This window comes from Amborella trichopoda, chromosome 6 (genome assembly GCF_054954075.1).
Source record: "Amborella trichopoda isolate Santa Cruz 75 chromosome 6, AtrichopodaSantaCruz75HAP2 v2.0, whole genome shotgun sequence".
Lineage (NCBI taxonomy): Eukaryota > Viridiplantae > Streptophyta > Magnoliopsida > Amborellales > Amborellaceae > Amborella > Amborella trichopoda.
This window is the reverse complement of record NC_142341.1, coordinates 29161047-29185906: the sequence shown is the minus strand read 5'-3', so window position 1 is coordinate 29185906 and position 24860 is coordinate 29161047. Positions and strand designations below refer to the sequence as shown.

Below are 24860 nucleotides of genomic sequence, written 5' to 3'. Positions count from 1 at the left end.
TAGACTCAAAGTTGTAAATGCATCATATTGGGGGGTCCATTCTACACTTCCCTAAGTTGCTCATTTCTTTCTCTCTTCCTCCTAGGGTGGCATGCCACCCTCTCTCTATTCTCATCTCTCTCTCTCTCCAAAAGACTTAGAAAAGAAAAGAGGGGCACGCCTCATGGAGAAGAAAAGGGAACACGCCTCACATAGTTGCATCAAAGAGAGGCCTTATTTTTTGCATACATGCTCTTGTGTTTTAAGATAAGGGTTTAGCCAAACTTCCCATTTGTTGATATTCAAGAAAGACCAAATATCCCATGCACCATTGTTGGAGAAGACCCGGTGTCGGGTGGACCAAGTCCATTAGAGGTATCTTTTGGCAAACTACTTGATTTTGTTATACTATGTTTTTCTTGTTCCCAATCTCCAATTATGTATCTATGATTATGTAATGAGAAAAGTTTTTGAGAGGTCGCAGCAAGTGCGAATCCTTTTCTTGGCTTTTTGCTTATTTTATTGAGTTGAAATTGTAAATCTTGGACATATGTAAGTGTTTTAGCCGGTATTGCAAAAGAAAATTTTAAATTATACATACTATGCTAGATCACGTCGTCCACTTTCCAAGCCAGCTTCAATACTATCCTCATTGAGTTCAAAATCTTCTACTCCTTTCCGTACTCGAAGTCCTAATCCAACTTTAGAATTTGAAATTAATCCAAACATAGTTAAAGCCTAACCAAAACTGTAACTTTGCTGTTCATAATTTAACCCAATATTCTCAACCTTACCCCTCAATTTACCCCACTAAACCGTCCTACACTCCTATAGAGCCAAATCCCCTTTGTCCTACATCAAGTAACCAGAAATGCTACCAAAAATAGTTTTCAAATTGAGTAGGGCCATTGCATTCCAAAAATTGTCGAACACTTACAGGGTTCGCTGTAGAATTGTAAGCTATACATGCCTGCACACAAATATACCTACATGCACATGTAAAATTTATTCAAAATTTTCATCACTTGACTTTTGGAGTTTTATGGATTATTAATTATTTTAATAATCACTCTTGATAACAATCTGCAGCCTTGCAGAGACATTATGCATTACTGCAGGTCTTGGCTCTAGGGGATGATGTTGATGAGTTGCCTGAGATCAATGATGAGACGTTACCTGATGAAGAAGGCATGAGAAGGCAAGACTCAAAACTATTAACATTTTCTTACTGTTAATTATGTCAAGTCACACTGGCATTATTGAGACTCTGATTCTGTAAGCATGTCACAGACCTGGGGTTGTTAATGCATTGGAAGGCTTCAAGGCTGCAGTTTATGGTGAGAACCATGACGCTGAGGAGGCTGCATTGGAAGCTACCAAATCAGGTGGCGAGGCATCTAAAAAACGAAAGGCTGAAACAGCTGTTAAGGAAGCAGCAAATTATAACTGGGATGACCTTGCAGAAAGTGGAAAGGTGAACAGATATAGCTATTTTAGCAGTTATTCTTTTGGTAACGTCAATCTGTTTGTATGACGAAGATCATTCTGATGTATTTGCGCGTTGTGTCTACAGCTCAAGGATTTAACTATGCCAGAGTTGAAAAATTATTTGGCAGCACACAACCTCCCAGTTACTGGTAAGAAGGATGCACTGATTAGCCGGATCTTGACACATTTAGGAAAGTAGCTGCTCAGCTCCAAAGTTTTGTATCTGATTCTAAACTTGTTGCAATGTTATTATATTCTGATGTATGTAACAGCTCTTAGATGCCATTTCAATAATATACACGAAGAGATGCACCTTGGTTCTCTTTCTGATATTGGTAAACCTTTTTGCACCACTAAAATGACACAACTTACAATAATGATAATTGCTTTGGGAACTAGTTTATGAAAAAATGTGAATCCCGCCTCGGACAATTCACTTGAAACTGCGGATGACCATCTCCAACCAATCTAGATCCAATTGCAGTTGGTAGAGTGTTACCAAGGTGAACAAGATAATCAGATCTGGAATCATCCCAAGGTTGGTAAGGAGGTGGGTGGCAAGTTTGTCTTTCTCAAGGGGGTATGAAATGTTGATCCTTGCCTTTGTTCAGTAATGCTCAGATTGCATATGTGAATGTGGCGTAAATGCCAAAGGATGATGAGACTTCTGTTTTATAATGCCGATGGCGTAAATGTCAAGGATGACGAGAGTTCTCTTTTATAATGCTGACATTGAAGATTGAGTCATCATCAATCCAGATCCTCAAACTTGGCATGGTGATGCCTCGTCTCAGGGAATTGCGGGAGTAATTATTGAAGCTTGTAGCAAAGATGTACATAATATTTTGTGCAAGCTTCTAGCCTTACCTATGATGAGCCATGAAAATTGAGTTCAATACGGTGTTTCAAAAAGTGGACCGCCCAGCGTCTAGGTGGTCCAGAAGGCCTAGGAGCATCGCTCATGCCTTGGCGGCAAAATAGGTAGTGGTTCTTGGGCGGTCGACTAGGCGGTACAACACCCGCCTAGGTGGGCTCCAAACGCCCAACCCTTGGCGGCCGCCCTGAGCCCTGTCTAGGGTTGGAAATGATATTTTTTATTTTTATTTTTTATTATTCTATTGAGGTTTTTGAAAAAATAAAAGCTTTTAAGGGTGTGTTTTAGTTTCATTTGAAACCTAAACCCATAAGAATCCATTTGAGAGAGAGACCTCAAAAAAAATAGATTTTGAGATTTTCATTGGATCAAAGTGTTTATCAAAGTTATAGAAAATGGATTCAAACATTACTCAGGTAGATTATATTTAGTTTTGAATTTTTTTTAATATATTAGAGGGTGTTTTTGAATATTTTAGCATTCGAAAATATCTCAGAGGTGAAAGTTTGGAGTTCAATCAATCAAAGTAAGTATAAAACGTTTTTAGATTGTTTGTTTTATTTTGAAATGTTTTCTTCAAGATCTAGTCGAAGTGGAGATCTGGGTTGGAAATATGGATATAACTCGAAACCAAATGGCAAAAGTTGCATTAGATGCAATTATTGTGAAAACGATACAAAAGGGGGTATAAACTTGTTTAAGAAACATCTTGTCGGTTATTTGGGGGGATGCTGCCCCTTGTAAAAATGTTCATGAAGCTATAAGAGAGGAGATTAAACAATATATGAGTTCTATAAAACAAAAATATGAATACTATTTTTGTCATTTGAATAGATCTATTTCTGGTTCTGCTAGAAGAAATGATCCGGGTTAAAAGTATGGTCATAACTTGAAACCAAACAATAAAAATTATAGAAGGTATAATTTTTGTATAAAAGATACCAATGAGGGTATTTAACGAATCAAGAAACACCTTGCTGGTATTAAGGGAATGTTACTTCTTGTAAAAGGGTTCATGAAGCTATTCGGGATGAGATTAGACAATTTTTATATTTAGAAGAACTATAAAAGAATGAAAATGAGTATTGTTCTATGGAAATATTTGTTGCAGGTTCTTTTAGAAGTGGTGATTCGGGTTGGAAGTATGGTTATAACTCGAATCCGAATAATAAAAATCGTATTACATGTAATTATTGTGCAAATGATATTAATCGGGGTATTTATCGGTTAAAAAAACATCTTGTTAGTATTAAAGGGGATGTTGTCCCGCGTAAAAAAAAGAGGAGATTATACAATATTTGAATTCAGGGAAGCACAAAAGGATAAAAAATGGTAGAACTACCAAGACTCCTAGAGCCTCATCTACACATAGTAAGAGGGATGTAGAAGAGGAGAAAGAAGCAGATTCAGAAGAAACAGATGAGGATGAGAGTTATATTGAAGACGGATATGACTCTGATAATGATGGCCTTGAATCTGATGCATATGATATGGTTTACCCTACTCCTTCAGATGATGATGATGACTGTAGAATGAAGAGTTGAAGACGCTCGAGTGCTTGACTCTTGGTATTGACTGTTGAGTGTTGACTATTGCATCCTAGACTGTATATTTTTTGAATTTCTGTATATTTTTTTTTCTTATTTTTTAGTATCTACTTTCTACTTTCTATTATGTAACTTTTGTGTGTATCAGACTATTAGTGTATGCTTGCATGGTTTTATTATTTCAGTATTGTATGAAAGTATATCTTGTGCATTATCAAAATTTTCTTCTCGACTTCTCCTCAATTCCTCATTCATGGGAATATTAAATATGAATTATGGATAGAATATCAAAATTCTAATACTTGTGGTTAGAATATCAAAATTCTCCACATTTGTATCAAAATTCTATATATATATTTCTTAACTGGGCTGCCTAGACAGTCGCCTCGGTGCTGGGTGGCTTGGACCCCCACAGCTGCCCGGGTACCACATAATGCTTTTTGAAACACTGGTTCGATAGCTCCCAATTTACCAAAAAGTAGAACATCTGATAGTTCCCAGTTATTGTGTTTCTTCGCTTGATGGTTGAGATATGTAGAGCGCAGCCTAAGCTTTCCTAAGTAATGGTAGAATCTGGTATTGCCATATTGGTTTCAACCTTGGGCTGCTGACAGATTGTTGTGAGATGAGATTATGTTCATGAGTTAGTATAGCATTACTTGTTTTGTCATTTCATTGGTGGTTATACTTTTCTTCTTGGTAGCAATTGGATTCTTATGTTCTTGAGTTTAATTGGTTCATTAGAGGAGTTGCTTTCCAATACAGATAGAAAATGATTCAGCCCTTTTGTAGATGTCATTCATAATCGATATCGTGCTCCATGGAGGCTAAAGACGATTGTTGATAATTGCTGTATTAGGCTTTCTTCTCATCGATGGTCTATTGTACATATTTTTTGGGAGGCAAATATGGTTGCGTGATTTGACACAACTGTCCTACTATAGGATTGTACGTTAATTGTTTTTCTCTACTCATTTATTAATGAAAAAACAGGTTTAGGACCTTCTCCCTCACCGACTTGCCCAAAACAACAAAAGCAATTGGATTCTTAGTTAATTGTAAGGCTTATATATGTAAGGAACTAAGCTTTCAATGTCTCGTGGTTAACGTTTTGTGGTCATTATTGGAAAACTTTTGTGGACCATCTCAACTGCTGTCCAAATGACCTAGACAACATTGTCCTAGGAGTCTATGCGGTTGCTTCAAGGTGAGGCGGTTAAGTGGGCCTAGAGGTATTTTGCCTGAAGTGGTGTACTTCTATCGCTTCTATTTTGGAACTGATTAGAAGCTATTTTGGGGACACATCAAGTGACAATTTTGAGTAATATTTGTTCTTACTTAGGCAATAATTGAGGTTATTTTTCTATTTAGGTAACTCAACGAAAAATTTAGGGTGAAAAGAAAAGACCTCCACATTGTCTTTATTGTTCTAGATAAAGCTTATGATAGAGTACCTCCATATTTATTTGGTAGGTATTGGAAAAGAAATGAGTCTCTAGATAATACATTGATGTGGCGAAAGATATGCATAAGGGAGTGCCAATTATTGAAGAGACGAGTGAGTTTTCAGTGACAATAGGTCCATATCAGGTGTGAGCCCATATCTCTTTATCTTAGTTATGAATGACTTAAACTAGACACCTACAATATGTGGCACCGTGGTGCATGTTGTTCGGGGACAACATAGTTTTGATCGATGAGACCCGAAATGACATCAACACAAAGTTAAAACTTTGGAGAGATGCTCTAGAATCTAAAGGTCTTAAAATTAGCCGGATTAAGACAAAGCATATGGAGTGCCAATTTAGTAATAATATGAGTAGAGACGAGGAAGTAGTTAAAACTGATGGTCAAGAAATACAAAAAAAACACACTTTTGATATCTTGGGCCGATAAATTCAGAAAAATAAAAAAATTGATGAAGATGTTGCACATAGAATTAGAGTTGGGTGAGTTGGATGAGCGAAGTGGAGATGTGTAACTGGAGTTTTATTTGATTACCACATATAAATGAAGTTGAAGGGTAAGTTTTATAAGACAACTGTGAGAACAACTTTGCTTTATGGGGATAGAATGTTGGACGGTCAAGTAACAATATACTCATATAGGATGAGTTTAGGTGAGATGAGGATTTTGAGATGGATGAGTGGCAAGATAAGAAGGGATTGAACTCGAAATGATTACATTTAGGAGAACTTACGTGTGATGCCTATAGACAATAAGATGAGAGATAGTACACTTGGGCAGTCTAGCCATGTGCAGCGCTGATCCAGTACTACATCTATTAGGAAGTGTGAGTTAGTTCAAATAAAAGGCAAAAAAATAACAAAGGGTAGATTCAAAAGGACATAGTTGGACGGAGTGAGAAAATATATGAGGATTTATGGCCTCATTGAGGGTATAATCATTGATAGAGTAGAATGACGAATGATGATTCATGTAGCCGACACCAAATAGTTGGAAAAAAACTTTTGATGATGATAATTCATTCCCTAATCCTTCACTTTTCAATATCGGCTTTGCCTTCCAAAATGCACGATTAAGGTTCCATAAACAGTCAACTCCGCAAGCCGGAAGAAAAAAATTACTAGTGTTTGTAATTTTACGATAAAGATACTCATGGAAGTTTTGAGACAGGCAAATATGTTCACTACTTTAAATGTTTATAAAAGGGTAACCGTGAAGCTAAAATTGATGTATAAAGTTTGCCTTGATACGTTACCTTTAAAGAATTGGGGATGTGACGGGTGATATGGAGGTTGCAGTGGTTATCAGGTTTCACTTGAAATTACCAGTGTTATTGGGCAGGGAATTTTCTGGTCTAAAAAGCGTGAGGATCTTAAATTTTTAACTACACCGAAGTGCAAGTAAAGGAGGTTGCTTACGTTAAGTAGACAATCAACATAAAATTTTGCCAAAAATTTTCATGAATCCTAAATGTAGAACGACGAAACATGATTCTATAGTCAACCCAAATAATTGAGAAAAGACTTTTAATGATGATTATTATTGGGTAGGGAATTTTCTTTGGTTATAGAGGTGGTGTGCACCTATTTGGGCAGAAGAAACATTGCCGAAGTGGACCAAAGGATGCCTTTTGGTAATTAAATATTAAAGGCCACAAACCACAATAGGCAATAGTTTTAAGAAAGTGAAAAAGGAGTGATGGGTAAATGCATGAGTGGTTTTAGCTATTGTGACCATGTTAATTCTTGTATTTTAGTTGGCATAATTTGTTAAAGGCATGTTTGGGTACTTGAATTAGACTCTTTAGGATAAGGCTATCTAGGTATTGGGCTCTTATTCCTTGTTTGGATAATACATTCACGCATGGATAGCTTAATCCTGGAGAGTGGCCCATCCACATTTTTGAGCAAAACATGTGGAGAATGCTATTCCACCAAAGTACGTTGAATAGGGTTATCTATGGTTTTTTGGATTGGCCAATCCCTATCGGACACGAAATTTTACAATTCATTCAAGTTAATTTTGAACATTGAGGTTCGCAAATCACAAAAACATCTTATTTAAATATTATACAATATATTACATATTATATATAATATAATAAATATTTATATTATCTATAATAAAATATATATTAATAACATAAATATATAAATATGTAATATATAATATAATACGTAATATAATGTATTTTATATTTATTTTATTAATGTATATTTCTCCAACCCCTAATGAGAAACTAGTTTTGTTATATAATATAATATAATAAAATATTTTGGTAATATAATATATAATATATAATATAGAATATAATATATTATATTTTTATATCATATATGATACAAATAATGTATAGATTATATAATGTATATAGGGATTGTATACAATGAGACCGATTACTTTGATACAAGGTGGTCATGATTATTTACAATCGTCCGATGTGAAGTTTGATAGCTTGAATGTGTCACAAAGTTCGAGAAAATTTCTTTTGAAGTTTGATCTTGGTCAATGGAATAATTGTAGCCACCCAATTTTACATCCACTGGTCAAGATTAATGTCTCACCTTGTATCAAAGATAAATGGTCTCATTCTAAACATTCCCATGTATATAATATGTATAGTATATTACATTATATAGATAGTTCCCATGTATATAATATCTATAGTATATTATATTATATAGATAGAAAAATGCTAAGATTAGCTCGCTAGCTCATATGAACTTATGAGTCCAACGGTCCAGATTGAATTTGGGCCGATTTGATGGTCACGACCTCATTTCGTATTTTAATTTAATTTTTTCTATAGATATAAATTAATTAAAATTTTAAACGTGTATTCTTCTCATCAAGATGCACCTAATAAAAATATTTTAAAAATAATTCACAAAAACTAAATTGACGAAAATACCCCCGAAACATTTCAGGGGTATTTTGGTCAATTTAATTTTTATAAATTATTGTTTTGATATTTTTATTAAATTTTCCTTTTTTTTGAAGAACACACGACTAAATTTTTAAATTGTTTGAATTTGTAGAAAAACTTTCAAATTATTTGGATTTGTAGAAAAAAATTAAAATTAAAATACAAAATGAGGTCGTGACCATCAGATCGGCCCATATTCAATCTGGGCCGTTGGGCTTATATGAACACATATGTTCATATGAGCTAGTAGGCTAATCTCAACATTTTCAAGGGTATTTTGATCAATTTAATTTTTTTGAATTATTTTTAAAATATTTTTATTAAGTGTGCCTTGATGAGAATAATGAACACCTAAAATTTTAAGTTATTTGGATTCGTAGAAAAAAAATTAAAATTCAAACACAAAATGAAGTTGAGCTTATATGTTCATATGAGCTAGTGGGCTAATCTCATCATTTTCCTATATATATAGGAAAAATCTTCTCGACACCTATAGGTGAAAATGAACAGTGATTTCGTCTACACTCATCACCGTCCAACACTCGTCGCACGGTCACGATTGTCTGATAGTGTTTCATTTTTTATTTATAAATCAGAATGATATGAAATTTGGAGCGTATGTACATCTTAGTGAGGTACACCTAATAAAAATATAAAAAAATAATTCGCTAAAAATAAATTGATCAAAATACCCCAAAATTATTTTGGAGATATTTTGATCAATGTTTTTTATGTAAAATATTTTTTTGATATTTTTCATAAATTTGCCTATTTTTGATAAACGTACACACACACACACGCACACACATATATATATATATATATATATATATATATATATATATATATATATATATATATATATATATATATATATACACATTATATAGTATATAAATATCATATATTAAATATATTATACATAATAAATATATATTAAAAATAATATAATTACATTAAGAAAATAAATATAAAATACATTATAGAATATTATATGTATTATACTACATCTGGGGTTTGTATTATGGAAAAAGTTTATATAAGGTTGCAACCTTATAATGTACAGCTACATATGCACCTCAAAAATCAATCAGAAAAGGTAGTTTTAATGTTGAAAAACTCTTTGAATGATCATCTCGACATCGAGATGTATGACCATGAAGAAAAAAAAAAAAATTTAAGTCTAAAAAATACTGCATTTTACAACATATTATCTACACCGTCCATTTTCAAGATTTTCATATGTTTATAGATCTACTTGATTTTAACCATTATTGAAATTTAAATTTTTACAATTAGATATAAAAATAGATTTTGAGATAATCCTAATAACATTTTACATCAAAATTATATACCGTGATAAAATTTGAAGGTGCACCTTACCTCTACAGCTACGGATGCATCCATATGCAACCTGCACCCTTGTATTATATATATAATATATACTATTATATATTTATATTATATTGTATTATTATACTATATTATGTACATTATATAATATTATATATGTATGTATTTATATAATATGTATAATATATTTATATATGGAAAAAGCTGAGGCTAGCCCACTAGCTCATATGAACATATGAGCCCAACGACCCAGATTAAATCTGGACCAATCTGACGATCACAGATGTCTGGTAGTATTTAAATTTTTTTTTTTCTACAAATTCAAATCACTTAAAATTTTAGGCATGTGTTCTTCTAATCAAGGCGCACCTAATAAAAATCTTTAAAAAATTATTTCCGAAAAATAAAATGATCAAAATACCCTCAAAACATTTCGGGGGCGTTTTGGTCAAATTATTTCGTGTAAAATTTTTTTTTGATATTTTTATAAGATTCATTTATTTTTGATGAACACACGCCTAAAATTTCAAGTGATGGATTTGGATTTGCAAAAAAAAAAAATTCAAATACTACCAGACATCCGTGATCATCAGATCCGCCCAGATTCAATCTGAGTCGTTGAACTCATATTTTCATATGAGCTAGTGGGCTTACCCTAGCTTTTTCTTTTATGTATTATAATATAATATTATATATTTCCTCCAATGTTATATACTATAGTATAATATAAAATATTATATTATTTATATAAAATATTATTTATATGTAATATAATTTAATAATATTATATATTAATTATTATTGCAATATAATTTATATATTAATTATATGATTTAAATGTAAATAAAATATTATAATAATGCGGTGCTAAAGTGTAAAGCATCAATCTTATAGATCGATGCAAGTTGGTGGTCCGTCTAAAAACAATGGAAACTAACGGTCCATATGTTTTTTTAATAAGAATATTATTTTTAGTCTTAAAATTAATTTATTTTCATATTCACGTTCTCCATGTTAGAGATTACATGTCCTTAAAAATTAAGCAAAAAAATCCATCTCAAAAATAGATTTTTAAGAGGTGACGCATTTCTACATGTGCGGGCTAGGCCCGTATGCTAACCATGTCTATAATATATTATATTGTAAATAATGAATAGTGAATGGTGAATAGTAGGTCCGCATGTGAAAATAAATGCACGGGGAATGTTTCCCCCCCTCAATAGGTGTGATTTTATTTTACAATGAATTAGATCATTACATGGTAAAAGCCTTTACTATGGTATTTTATATGCATATGCATTTGTCCGAACCAAACGCGAAACATGATCTATGTATATATATATTTCTTGGGGAATATTTTACACACGAACCAAAGGTAGGCTGATAGAATCTTTGGAATGTAAGATATTTATACATAAGGATACAATGGAAGGGAATTAAAAAAAAAATAAAAATTTCATCTTAGTTAAGAAATAATATTGAAGTTTGGAATCAATGTGAGAAAATCAATATAAAAGTAAATGTAGCGTAATAATATAAAAACTGCAACTGAATATCCATGGATTCACATCTTTCAATAATCTAAACATTGGTCGGATATATTCGATGTTTCTTATTAGGTGCTATCCAAAGAGTTGACACCCGTGTATCCCAGGGACTGATAAATTCTAGGATAATTCAATTCCAGGTGAAGCCTATTCTCAAGATAGGATTTTCTAGGTATCCAAATGGGGGATAAAGTATTGTATTTTATGAGACCATGTACTTTTAGTAAAGGGAGGTCAACAACACTTTTAGCCATGTAAAATTTAACAGAAGAAAGTGAGTCACAACATTCGAGAAATTCTATTTTGGATTCTGTGCCTAAATAATAACATCTTCAACCAACCATTCTTAATTGTAAAATCAATGATGATTGTGACCTACTTGTATTAAAATAAATTGTCTTTTTATATATTTCATTTGTTATTTAGTTTGGGGAGCTTTGCCAAATTATACATAGGTTTCTATGTACTTTTTACAACACTACCATGCGTACGTAGGTTACGGAAAGGTTTCTATACTTCTCCTATAACATAGAAGATCTATGCTTCCCCTACCATCCAGCCGTCCAATTTTGATCAAGAGGGTTCTCACCGTTTGATCTTAAATTCGACATCTCAAAATATTTTATTTTTAATTTTTTTATACAACTTGTATGAATATAAAATTTGGTACCTGCCGTCTTCTCATTGAGGTGCAGCTCTAAAAAATATTAAAAATAATTTTTTGATAAAATATAATGACCAAATACCCCATGAAATTTTTAGGGGTATTTTGGTCATTTAATTTTATTGGAATTTTTTTATTTTTTATATTTATTTTATATATATATATTTTTCGTTAGTGCGAGTTTAATAGAGGATTGGACGTATAAAATTTAGTGTCAAAATAGTTTATAAAAAAAATTAAAAATAAAATATTGTAGAGACGTGATATTGTGATTGGGGCAATCTTCGCCTCCATTCAAAAAGGATGGTTGGATAAAAATAAGTATATAAGCTTTATGTTGTAGGAGAAGCATAAAAAACTTGTCCTATAGATTAATCCCTAAAATCTAATCTATGAGAACTTTGTCCAAGTTTCTCTCAATGATCTTCATACTTGGCCAAACATGCCAATTTGAGTAGGAAACCGCTGAACTGTCTGGTCGGTTCCACCCCCATGGACTGGCAGGTACATCATATTGTTGCTGAACCTGTGAAGTAGGTTGTCCACTGGTTCAATGCCGAACCAACTTGTCCAGAAGGGGCGCAAAAACTATGAAACGACGTCCTTTTTTTTTTTTTTTTGTTGAATTTTTAAGATATTATAACTAGTTCTTTTTCCTTTTGAGTTGGTTATGGGGAATTTAGTCATTTTGAGTAATGGGTGGATTTTTAAGGTTTTAAACATGTTTTTAAGAGGGGGAATAGTTGCTTGGTGAATTGTCTCTCTCTTAACTGAAAAAAAGAACTCAGGTCTGTGTGCTGGATTTGGTGCTATAAAAAATCACCAATATTGAAATATTTCCAAATTATGTAGAATTGAGATATTTTTATATTATGTGGGATTGAGATATTTCCTTACGGATTGAAATTAATATTAATAAGTTTCCTAAAAAGAATAGAAATCCAAAAAGATTAGGACTCTTGAATTTATCTCATGATTTTGAGATATATGTAACAGCTAGTATGAACTCTTAATCTAATATATATGTGATGAAAGTGTAGAGAATTTGTGTGTCTTATTTGGGTCACCATATGAGAATGGTGGTTCCTCTAGAGAGAGGGAGGTAGAGCTTTCTGTACATAAGATGCGACTTCTTCTTAGAGAAGAGAGCTTCATTTCGACAGAAATATTGTGATAGTGCTTCTTTTATACTCCCGAAGATTGAAAGGCTTGTTTGTTTCTTGTAGAGAAGCAGTTCCCATTGAGATTTTGGTTTGTTCCCCGTTTAGATAGAGAGAAAGTCTGTTTCTTGTTGCTCTCGTGTTTCTATCTGGTGTTGTTAGTAATAGTTGCCAGAAGTAGAGGGAAGGGAGAGTGGTTTAAAATGGTTTGCTCGACTTGGGTTTTTTGTCGAGGTTTGTTATAAAATATTTGATGTAACTTTCATTGATATAGTGAATTTCAATTTGCCATGCCCGTTGATGTATCCATTTTGGGGTGAACCACATGAATATTTGTGTTCTTGCATGATTTATTTCTCATACTTTATTCGTAAAAAAAAATCAACCACCTGTTGGGTTTAGAGCTTCCGCGCACAACACTGTGGTGATCGACAGCCAACTTCTGAGCTCGTTAGGGTGACTTCTTGGAAAGTTTAAAACTTCAATTGCTTTTGATTAATGGGCTCTTGATTAATTCTTTGGTTTACTTGTTTTAGAATTGAAAAATTTAGGAAAATTCAGGTTTTAGGGCCTTTATAAATAATGAAGTTTAATTTTTTTGATTAGTTGTTATTTGCATTTGTTGTTAATATGAAATAGTTGTATTCTTCTCCATTTCTCAAATCTTTAGTACTTTCAGTTTTCGTTTTGTTGTGATGTGAAAAAAGTTTCCTTTTTCTAATCAAATATTTTTTTTTTTGTCGCTTGTACGGTTACTAACGCCTCTATGGAAATAGTGAACCAAGGAAAATTTATTTACTAGTCAAGAGCATGTGAAATTGTTTTTTTTCCCTATATTTTGAGCAGTGATTGTGGTTAAAAACTGAAATTTTTATTGATATTGAATCACTGATATTAAACCATGAATACCAAGAAAATTTACAGGAAAATGGTTTTTCTTTTCATTATTGTGTATTTCTTACATTCTTTGTTAATATGAAATCATTTGCTCTGATTAGATTCATTTTTATAATTTGTACTTTGGTTTTTGTTTTGATTTGTGATAAATTTTTTTTTTATCTATTTAATTTATACCCCCTCCCCACCTTTTTCACATCAAATTTTACTTGAATATCCATCTTTGTGAAAATACTACATCATTTCCCCTCCTTTTTTTGACAGAAATTACTGACTTTATTATAATTATAGAGCTACCAATTATATAAAAAACAAAGAAAAACGATCACATAGATTCGAGCCTAACTACCAAATTCAGAGTTGGCTTCAATGTAGACATGATCGAAAGAAATAGCCGTGATCTCCATAAGATTTAAAACGTGCAAACAAAGTTGTCTCCAGGGAATTTTTGGTTCAGTCCGACACCACGGAACAACTTTTAATATATACCCTTTTCCTCCCGCAAAATACTCCTAGTTACCATCATGACTACATTCCAAATAAAAAAATGTATTACTTTTATGATATCGATGTATACTCAGTGGAAAAACGAGTATTACAATGAATAAAAAATCGATCCAACAAGAAGGCCTTAGTATCATACCTATTTCACTTCTCCTTCAACAACGAAACTAATGAACCAGTCCCAATTCAATCAAATACGACTAATCAAGTCACGAATATTGAAGGCCATTGAAATTTTGTAGCAACAGATCTTCATGCAAATTCAATTAACACAAGGAGAAGTCCTTGTTCATCCAGGTCTTGAAATATGCAATTTCAAATTCACAAGAACTTTGCTATATATACACCAACCTACTTCACTATTCAACTAGAGAATGCTAAAAAAATACAGGAGTTCAGCAGTATTATATTGAGATTTTGATCAAAATATTGCATGAAATGGATAACATTTGATCTATATTTGTTCCAGAATCCTATGATTGATGTTACTAAAGACTATTGATACATTTGAAACTAGATTTTGGTCAAAGTACTGCTCAAACTTGATACATATGCTGCCGGTTTTGCATCAGCATGAACACCAGAGAAATCATCAATATAGTAATGACTAGATCAAATGTTCTTGATGATCTTCGATGTAAATTGAATTAGAATATGCATTATTGTCTACATAGCCTTTTAGAGAGAGTTAGAACAAATCATATCATCATATCAAACAAAATTCAGATCAATTTTCTGTTGTTTTTGCAGCAGAGAAAACAAAAGTGAAATTTCATTTTTTATATCTATAGATCAGATTATGTTTGGTGCTGAGACTGTTCTTGGGTCAATGGTTTGATCATTCAAGAGTTTATTGATCCATTCTATAAGAAAATTATGATCAAATAACTGTTTTATTTTTAACCGTTGATTTTATATCAACATGAAAACCAGCAAACTGTGCTTGATCATTATAATTCAAAAATTCAGCAGGTTTCTGATACTTTGAATTTGCGTAATTTTGATCTGAGACATGTCAAGTTTTTCACTCCATCTCTAAACCCCATGAAGGCCAAGATTTGATCCAAATAGTTCCACTCCATCCTATCATAGGCTTTTTCATAGTTGACCTTACACATCAATCATTTGGCCCTTAAAAGATTAGCATAATAAATCATTTAGTTCAGGTCCAGTAACAACTTCATGTGTGACCTTCATCAATCTATTAGCCTGAATTTTTGCCAAATCTTATAAGCCAAAGACATCACGCTATTGGGTTACTCATACTTTCACAATACACAAGGGCAAGGTTTCTTTTCTTTCCCTAATGTAGAGTAGTTTTATACTTTCCTTTAGACCTGAATGAACGGCTAAGATGGATCTAATCACAATGTCATGCTTCTACACTCTTTTATTTTTGAATTTTTACAAAATATTTTGACACCAAATTTTGGGCATCCAATCCTCTCTTAAACTCATACATGCAAAAAATATAAACAAAATATTCATGACAAAATAAAATGACCAAAATACCCTGAAAAGTAAAGTGGTCTTTTTGGTTATCTTATTTTATTGGAAATAGATTTTTTTTATATTTGTTATAAGTGCACTCCATTGAGATGATGGAACATATTGAATTTAATATTTATATAATCTGTAGAATAAAAACTAAAAATAAAATACTCTGAACCGTTGGATCTAGATCAATAGGTAAATGACTTATTAGATATAAATTGGATGGTTGGGGGGCAGTATAAAACGTCTATACTGGGAAATTATAGAAACCTTTAATTCCAAGTAACATTTAATGTGCAATTAAATATCCCCCATTTTTAACGAACTTTGCTCTTTGCTATTAATTAATAAATGAGTTACAAAATCATGAAATGTCCTAATTTCATGTACTCTTATATATGGATAGTTGAATTAGTTGCATTTCTCTTTTTCCTTGGGCAATGAAAAGAAGGGAAAATATCTCCATATATCTTATTTTTAAGTTTCATTTCTCCATAAACCCAAGGTTTCAAAATCTATCTAGTTGTATCAAGATTCTATTTATTATATCTTCAAACCCCCTAGACTAACTTTGTCCTCTTTTTTAGCCCAAACAAATTTTATAAAGACATCATTTTTAAATCCCTCTCTAAGTTTTTTCTTTCTCTCTCCAATCTCCCAAACTCCTCTCTCTCTATTCCCCTAACTCTCTCTCGCTACCCCATTTCTCTCCCTATTCCCCCAACTCTCTCTCTCTTGGTGAGAGAAGCTCGTGAAGATAGAAAAAGAAGAGAGAGAACGCTAGGGTTTTTTTAGATAGGTCTTTTTTAAATTTGTTTGGGCTAAAAAGTTAAAGGTAAAAATGGGTAAACTTAGTTTAGGGGGTTAGAAGAAATAAAAGATGAAATCTCTATGTTGTAAGATAGGTTTGAAAAGTTTGGGTCTATGGAGAAATGAAATTTAAAATTTGGATCCCCAGAGATATTTTCCCTTAAAAAAGGCCTTGAAAGATACTCATTAAATTATCTTTACTCAGAATATCCGATGTGTTCTTATTTTTAATACAAGTACCCCTCAATAGGGGTGGTAACTGGGTTTAGTCAACTCCTGGATCCGGTGGGTCAATCCGACAGGGTCCGAGTTTAGACATAGTCAATGGACCTAATGAATTGGGTCTTGGTCCACTTGACCCAACTTGTGTTGTGTATGGGTATGGCTCTTGCTTAGATCCTATCGGGTCTGGACAGTTCTAGCTTGGGGGCCAACCAGGCTCACCTAACTCAACTTATCCAATTTATAAGTATAAGATACAAACATATATTTAACTAGGAAAATTGTTTTATGAGGGTTGGGCTGCATTTCTACATTTGCGGTCTAGAAGTATAAAGCATCCATCTTTAATATGGATGCAAATAGGTGGTCAATCTAAAAACAATTGAAACTAACGGTCTGAATATTTTTTAATAGAATTATTATTTTCAATTTTTAATTTTTTTTTTTTTTCATATTTATGATCTCCAAGTCATGTACTTAAAAATAATTCCAAAACTCCATCTCAAAAATGGATTTTTAAGAGGCGCCATATTTCTACATGAACTCATATAAACTTGGTCCTTAAATATATATTGAAAATTTTTATATAGAGCTGAGGCTCTAAACGAACAAATTAGAGCCCACCTCAAAAATTTCACTAGAAGAGGTTGTCTTAGATGCCCAAATATCTTGAAATTGATTATCTCGACATCAAGATGCTTCAACAAGAGAAAAAAATGGATTTTAAGTTATATTGTATATAACATTGATTAGATACAATGTCGCTTGTGACCTTATTTATCGTGCCTTCCAAAACCAACGCACAAAGCATTATATACCCTATCGAAGCAATGGAAATCAAGAGTGGAATTAAAGATGGGAATGATCATGGAGTTCCAAACAAATATGTTGGGCTTTTGCGAATGTGTAAAGATTGGGCCTTTATTCGAGCAACCATTAGTTTGCTGCAAAAAGTCGTTACAGAGGTATTTTGAATATGACGTGTTTTCAAGCATTTACTCGAGAGAGAGAGATGGAGATGTTTTCAAGCATTTCCTTTGTTTCAGCAATAAGACAACATCCTCAGCTCGCTACTTTGTGTTGCCCTATTTTTGTACGTGTGTGTGCCACAATATATAAATATCCAGAATTAAAGCAAATGCATTAATATCGGAAATTATGAATATTGGATATTTGAAATCCAAAAAAATCTATGAATTTTTAGTATGAAGGATTATTGTCATGGATTCCTCAAATCTGGATAAACTATACCAAATTCATGAATTCCTTATAATAATTTCCATGTCCATTGTTAGGTAACAAAATTTGATATAGTTTCTCTCTCCCTCAAGGAATAAGCAAAGTACGGATCAAGCAAAGAATATTGTCTCTCCCCAATGCAACCAAAAAGAACCCATCTCGCCATGATCAAGTCATGAATAAAGTGAAGGTGGGTTGGTCACGAAGCCTGGAAGAGATAAATAATGGTGTTGAAGAAAAGTAGTATTCTTTGTAAGGCACATCTCCAGAAAGGCTTGGGTGGAGATTGGAGATGGAGAGGAGGACGGTTTTGTGGCACCGGTGGTATCAGTGTGGTATGATATGTTAGGTGGTCTGCTTTCGGATGCACAATTTCCAATTGTGGGATTGTTCACCCCGTCTTCAAATGATATCTTTGGTTTGAGTCATTGGGCCAAAAGGGGTTGGGGATTATCATATGCTCCAAAGGTTAAAGTGTTGGGGGAGAACAAGATTGTCTTCCTCTTAAATGATAAAGAGGATGCTATGGTGGCTTTAGCAAACCGCTTTGTTAGAATCCGGGGTAAGCTTTTATCTTTAGATTTATGGAAACCCTCTTCCCATTTATCTTACTTATGGAAGGAAGGTCTTTGGATTAGAATCTCAGGAATTCCACTCCATGCTTGAACGGTAGATTCTTATCGTAAGTTGGCAAACTGTTATGGGGAATTTTGTGACATTGATAAGGATTCTCTTCAGGGGGTTGGTTTGAGTTTTGTGCAGATCCGTATTTGGAAGTGGAGTGGGTCCTCCATTCCCAAAATGATTAGACTTTTGGTAGGTCAAGAATCTTTCTCCATGAAGATTTCTATAAAGGTGAAGGAGGTCTATCAACACTAGCTAGTAACTAAGGATGTTGGGGTCCATCTCTGTGACAATAGTGGCAAGAGGTTACTCGCCTTCCATCTGTTAAGATAATTCATGATCAAGCTTTTCGAGGAGCCTTAACAGATTTTTTTTGAGAAGATGGAAGCATCACAATTTCAGGGACTGACGAGGGAGTTTCAAAATTTGAAAATTACAAAGCGTTAAATCCCTGTGGAACATTTCACGGATTGCTCGGTGATTTTGGCATCAACTGCTTTTGATAAAGATGAGGGTTCACGCGATTATGTAGACCAGCTGGCCTCACCTATCCCCTTTTTTAAGGGAGAAAAGAATGGCGACGTATCTCTGCTTCGTATTGAAGCATCGCCCCCAGGGAAGGATTTGGAAGACGTGGTGGTTTCCCTAGCTTTCACGCCGACACTTTCGTTTTTGGGAATGGTGTCTCCTCTTTCACTGTATTTCTTCCCTGTTGAAGGCCAGAAGGCTGTGTCCATTGCTTGCTCTCGATGGTCAATATGTATCCTCTCTTCCATTGTCGTGCTGCCATGAAGCCTTGCTCTGCATCTAGGCCTACTTTTGATCCACTGGCGGTCGACCCTTTGGTTGTGGTGGTGCTTGATGATGGGGATGCATTCTTGGATTTAGAGGATGGGGAATTTTTTCTTGAGCAGATGGAACAAGGTATTCAAATTGATATTGGTGATGGGCCTTTGGTTCAAAACCTTGATCTTGCAATGGTGGAAGTGGTTGCATCCAACCCCCTCAATGTTTTACGGTAAGAGGATATGCCTCTGTTGCTGCATCGGACAGTTGCATTCCCTGCTGTTGAAACCCATAACTCTACTGCTCTAGAAGTAGAGTTTGGTGGTTTGATTCCTGAGATGGAGCCCCAGAGTAATACAGAGGAGAACTTGATTTCTTCCATTGTCTCTGATTGTGGAATGGAATGTGATGTTCCTCTTGGAGAGGTCTTTAAAGATATTCTTGCGAAGCAGATGGCTGAGAAGAAAGGAAAGCAAGATGCAGGGAATAAGAAGTCTGTGAATGTGGGTAAGACTCCTACCAATGTAGGGGGTAAAACAAAATCTAAAGGAAAATCCCTGGTGATGGGTACCGAGTCCTCAGCGAGATTGCAAGCTCAGGGAATTCCGCGTGCTAATTCGGTTGCAAGAGACGTTTTTATCTCTGATGAACAACTTATAGTGGTCAGCTTGGGACTATCATCGGACATGGAAGAGATTTTGGATGACGCCATGAAGGAAGCTTTGATCCTTGAAGATATCTTCTTTGGCATGAGCAGGGACGGTCCAGGCTCCTCCTTTGCTAACCCTTTCTCATGAATATTATTTCCTAAAATATACAAGGTTTGGACGACCTCAATTGTAAGAAAAATGTCCTCTTTTTGGTTTCTCATTTTAAGCTTGCTATACTTATTCTGCAGGAAACTAAACTTCCTAGCCCCACAATTTTTGGTGTCAGGGAAATTTGGGGACCTGGGTCAGTAGATTTCTTGAGGATTGACTTTGTGGGTGCTTCTGGGGGGTTGTGGATTATGTGGGATCCTACTGTTTTGCAGTCTTTTTGCTTCGTTAAAAAAGATAACTTTTGATGGTTGGTTTTGTGGGGCCTGATTCTGACTTTCGGTGGGGTTTATTGAATGTTTATGGTCTTCAATGTTTGGCTCAAAAAGAAATATTTATTAATTATATGTCCAACTTCATTAGTAATTTCAATCACTCGATTTGTTTGTCAGGGGATTTTAATTTTATCAGATGGCCTAACGAGACTAGTTATGGTGGACCTATTACGTCTACTATGCGTCTGTTTAATAAATTTATTGAGTCCCATACCTTGTTAGATTCTGCCAATTACAGGCACAATTTTTACATAGACAAATGGCAACTCTTTAAATTTATCCATATCTAAACTTGATAGAATTTTGGTTTTTGGGGAGTGGTATGAATTCTTCCCCTTTTCGTTGGTCAAGGCATTACCCAGAATCTCCTTTGGTCATACTCCCATTCTGAGAGAGATGTTTCTATGAAAGAATTGAAAAACGCTGTCTTTTCCCTTCTTGGTGGTAAGGTACTTGGTCTTCACGGTTTTCTACTCTTCTTTTTCTACAAATTCTAAAATTTGGTTTGTCGTGAGTTGCTGGAGATGGTCCGTGGTTTCCAGCATAGACGTGAGCTTTTTAGAGGGGTTAATTCTACTTTTATAGCCCTTATTCCCAAATGTCTGTAATTGCGAACCTTGGTGATATTAAGTCCATTAGCCTTCTCTCGAGTCTCTATAAAATTATCGCTAAGGTGCTTGCAGAAAGACTTAAAGTGGTCTTACAGTCATCAAGGACAAATTGAAAAAGTGGTTTGGTTGCAAATAAGTTCATTTACTTGAGAATTTTGAGTGGTAGTGCTGGGATTGTGATTAAATTGGACATAGAAAAAGCCTATGACAAGGTTGAATGAACTTATTCTTTTAGAAATTATGAAAAATGTGGGCTTTGGTGAGAAGTGGAGGAATTAGATTTATGGGTGCTTATCATTTGTAAATTTTTCTATTCTGTTTAAAGGAAGTCCGTCTCATTTTTTTGGAGCGTCGCAGGGGCTTCGTCAAGGTGAACCCTTGTCTCCTTTTATGTTCACCATATATGCATAGTGATTCAGTCGTTTTGTACGTAATGTTGAATCTAAAGCGCATTTTGTGGGCTTTCTTATGCCTAATGATGTTCCTTGCATTTCGCATTTACAATTTGCAGATGATACTCTGCTTTTCTGTGAGGCTAAATGTGACCAGATTGAAAATATTGCTACATTCTTGAATTGTTGTGAAGTGGCTTTGGGGCTTGAGGTTAATTTTGTGAAATATTAAGTGATTGGTATTAATTGTAATGATTCTTTGGTCCTTGAGATTCTGGAATGTAAGGTGGAAGCTTTTCCAATTATATATATGGGGATGCCAATTTCAGATGGATGGCTACCTTTGGCTGTTTGGGATAAAGTTATCAAAAGGTTATAAGTTAAGCGTGATTTGTGGAAGTATAAATACCTTTCATTGGGAGGCAGAATTACCTTGGTAAAAGCATGTTTGTCAAACATAACAATTTATCAGATGTCTTTATTGCAAATTCCTCCTCGGGTTGCTAAGAAAATTAAATCTTTAATGAGGAATTTCCTCTGGGGTTCTTCTGAAAAATAAAAAAAGTACCATCTTCTTTGATGGGATAGGGTGTGCACCCCAAGGAAGGAAGGAAGAATGAGAATAAGAAAAATTAGAAATTAATCCAGGCCTTACTCTGTAAATGGTGGTGGAGAAGCTTAAATTTCAAAGATCAGCTGTGGTATCAAGTTATTTCAGCTAAGTATGGAGAAGATATATAAAATGTGGGTTGGATTGAGAAATGGTACAAGAGGGATGTCCTATTGTTGGAGATCCATTAACTCATGAAAATATTTAATACACAGGGACATTCGATGGAATTTGGGAGATGGCCGTAATATCTCTTTTTGGCATCATAAATGGTTATGCTCTTCACCTTTGAAATATGTCTTCCCATTAGTTTTTCAGTGTATGGATAAGCCCAATGCTGTTATTGCTGATATTTTTGAAATTAGGGGCAATCAGATTGTATGGAATATTGTTCTCCCCTATAATAGAATTTCGGAACATATTTTTTGGGAGTACGTTGGACTGTTAACACTTATTCAAGAAGTTTATATTCTGTAGAATGCATCTAATGAGGTTGTTTGGGAAATTGACTCAGATGGCTTATACTCGGAAGGGATTTTTTAACTTAATTTCGATGGTTACCTTTCAAAGGAGGACTAATACCCAAGGGATTTTTAAACCTAAGGGGAGATGTGTACCTCCTTTGGAAGGGATTTTTAAACTTAATTTCGATGGTAGCTTGTTAGGAAACCCGAGGCTAGCTGATTTTGGAGGAGTGGTGAGGGATTGAAATGGATCTATTGCCTTTTCTTATGCAAGTCCTCAGGGAGAGAAAACTGTAAATATGCGAAACTCTTGGCTCTCTTTATTGGTTTAAAAATTTTTGTGGCAAGGAATTTAGGGTCTTATTGTTGTTTGAAGGTAATTTTCAACTCTTGTATCCTTAATGAGAATAAGGAGAGAGCAGTTCGCGATCTAGATCCACAGGTACCAAAAGTCCTGTGGATTATAAAAGTCGTAGGTCAATAAGCCCTGATCTAGAAGTGAAATTTCCAAAAATATTAGAATGGACCAAGAAGGTTCAAGATCATGCCTAAGGGTCTCCTAAGAATACCTGCCAAGTTTTGTCATGATCTGAGAAGTTTAAGGTAGTGTAGATGAAGAAACAGTTTTGGAAAATCGGTCTCTCTCGCCCTGAAAATGGACCTTATAACTACAACCCTATCATCAAAGCATCAAATGATCGTGGAATCATTGGCATTGGATTCGAAACATCCGAAAACCCTTAGAAACCAAGTTTAGGCTTGATAAGATGTTTTTGGACCAAGTTATAGCCAAATTACCCAAAATGGGTAGGCCTCAAGCTATTACCGTGCACCCTCAATAAACAAGTTTCCATAAATGGAAACTATATTTTTGAGTTTCAGGCTGATATTTGGAAGGCCATATCTCTCTCATCCCAGGTCAGATTAAACTCAAATTTTGGGAACATATTCTTCTCGTCGACCCGAGCATTTTGATATATGGCACGACCCATGTCGTGGCCCGAGATGTGAGAAAAACTAGAGAGAAGATTGTGATTCGAGGCAAGGTTGCAGATTTTTCAACAGGAGTGTGCCTCAATCAAGCGGCTACATCACGATGCTTGCAGGACAGATCGGCCTCAAACCAGACCCATTACGAGCACGAGGTCAGGGGCTTCATTCGAGTCGAACTTCACATGTGATGAACGGTAAGATTCGACGCATGACGGAGTTGAATTTGCTGCAATTTTCGGCCATCGAAAACCAAACTCTTGTCAAAATACCAAATTTGGAAAATGGTCGTTTGGACCCCAAATGGAGCCACGTTTGTCGCCAAACGCTCATGACGACATGCTCGTCAAAATACATCGAAGAAATCATGGAAAAAACAGAGAAACGCGCATGATCTTTAATCAAAGATCGCATGTATCTCATGATTTTCACATCTCGTGATCGTGGCACAAAAGTTTGATTCATGGCTCAAAAATGGGTATCGAAACGACAGTCCTCCCAAGATGATTAAGAAAAGATAATATTTTGGCTGCATGAAAAGATAATATTTTGGCTACATGAAGATCAAAAGGACCCCGAACGGATCCCGGAAGATTGCAAAGGTTGTATGGCTATGACATGGACTTAATTGAAATTTCAAGATTTGTGGGTGAGGGAAAAAATCATCATTTTACCATTAATTTCTTAATTTTATTTAATTCATTTAATTCCTATTTTTCCACAATTAGGTTAAGAATTGGACATCCATCCATGTTTGGAGTAATTTTCTATACAAGTGTTTACGATGAAAATCAGGTAGATCTTCTGACGAAGATCTCTCAAATTTTGACATCTTAAATTGATAAAATTAATGTGGTAGAGAAAGTGGGACAAATCAAATTCAGATCAGGGCCAGATCTACCCAGAAACGAGTAGATCCGCTCTCAAATATGTGGCAGAGGCAGCATGATCCAAAACATTAAAACACGAGTTCAAAGAAGCAAATTGATCAAAATTAATCAAAATAAATCAAATTAGTAAGAAGAAGCAGAAAGAAAGGGTCAGAGAACAATACCAAACCGAGCCGGATGGTCGGGACCCCCGTGCCTTTGAGGGCTCGCCCATATTAGAACAAAAGTC

At 34.4% G+C, this 24860-nt stretch overlaps 1 protein-coding gene across 6 annotated transcripts in view; it reads left to right on the top strand.

The window, feature by feature from the left end:
• KU70 (ATP-dependent DNA helicase 2 subunit Ku70-like protein) overlaps positions 1–1790 on the top strand; it is a 49357-nt gene extending 47567 nt beyond the window's left edge. For 4 of the 6 annotated variants that reach the window (XR_016058243.1, XM_020670922.2, XM_006850196.4 and 1 more), the window contains 3 exons: positions 1069–1177; positions 1270–1453; positions 1553–1790. Coding sequence is in view for 3 of the 6 variants with exons in the window: in XM_020670922.2 (XP_020526581.1) it covers positions 1069–1177; positions 1270–1453; positions 1553–1666 (407 nt within the window). In the remaining 3 variants the exon portion in view is untranslated. The remainder of the gene's footprint in view (positions 1–1068; positions 1178–1269; positions 1454–1552) is intronic. The other 2 variants (XR_016058242.1, XR_016058244.1) reach the window with 1 other exon arrangement.
• The last annotated feature ends 23070 nt before the right edge of the window (positions 1791–24860 follow it).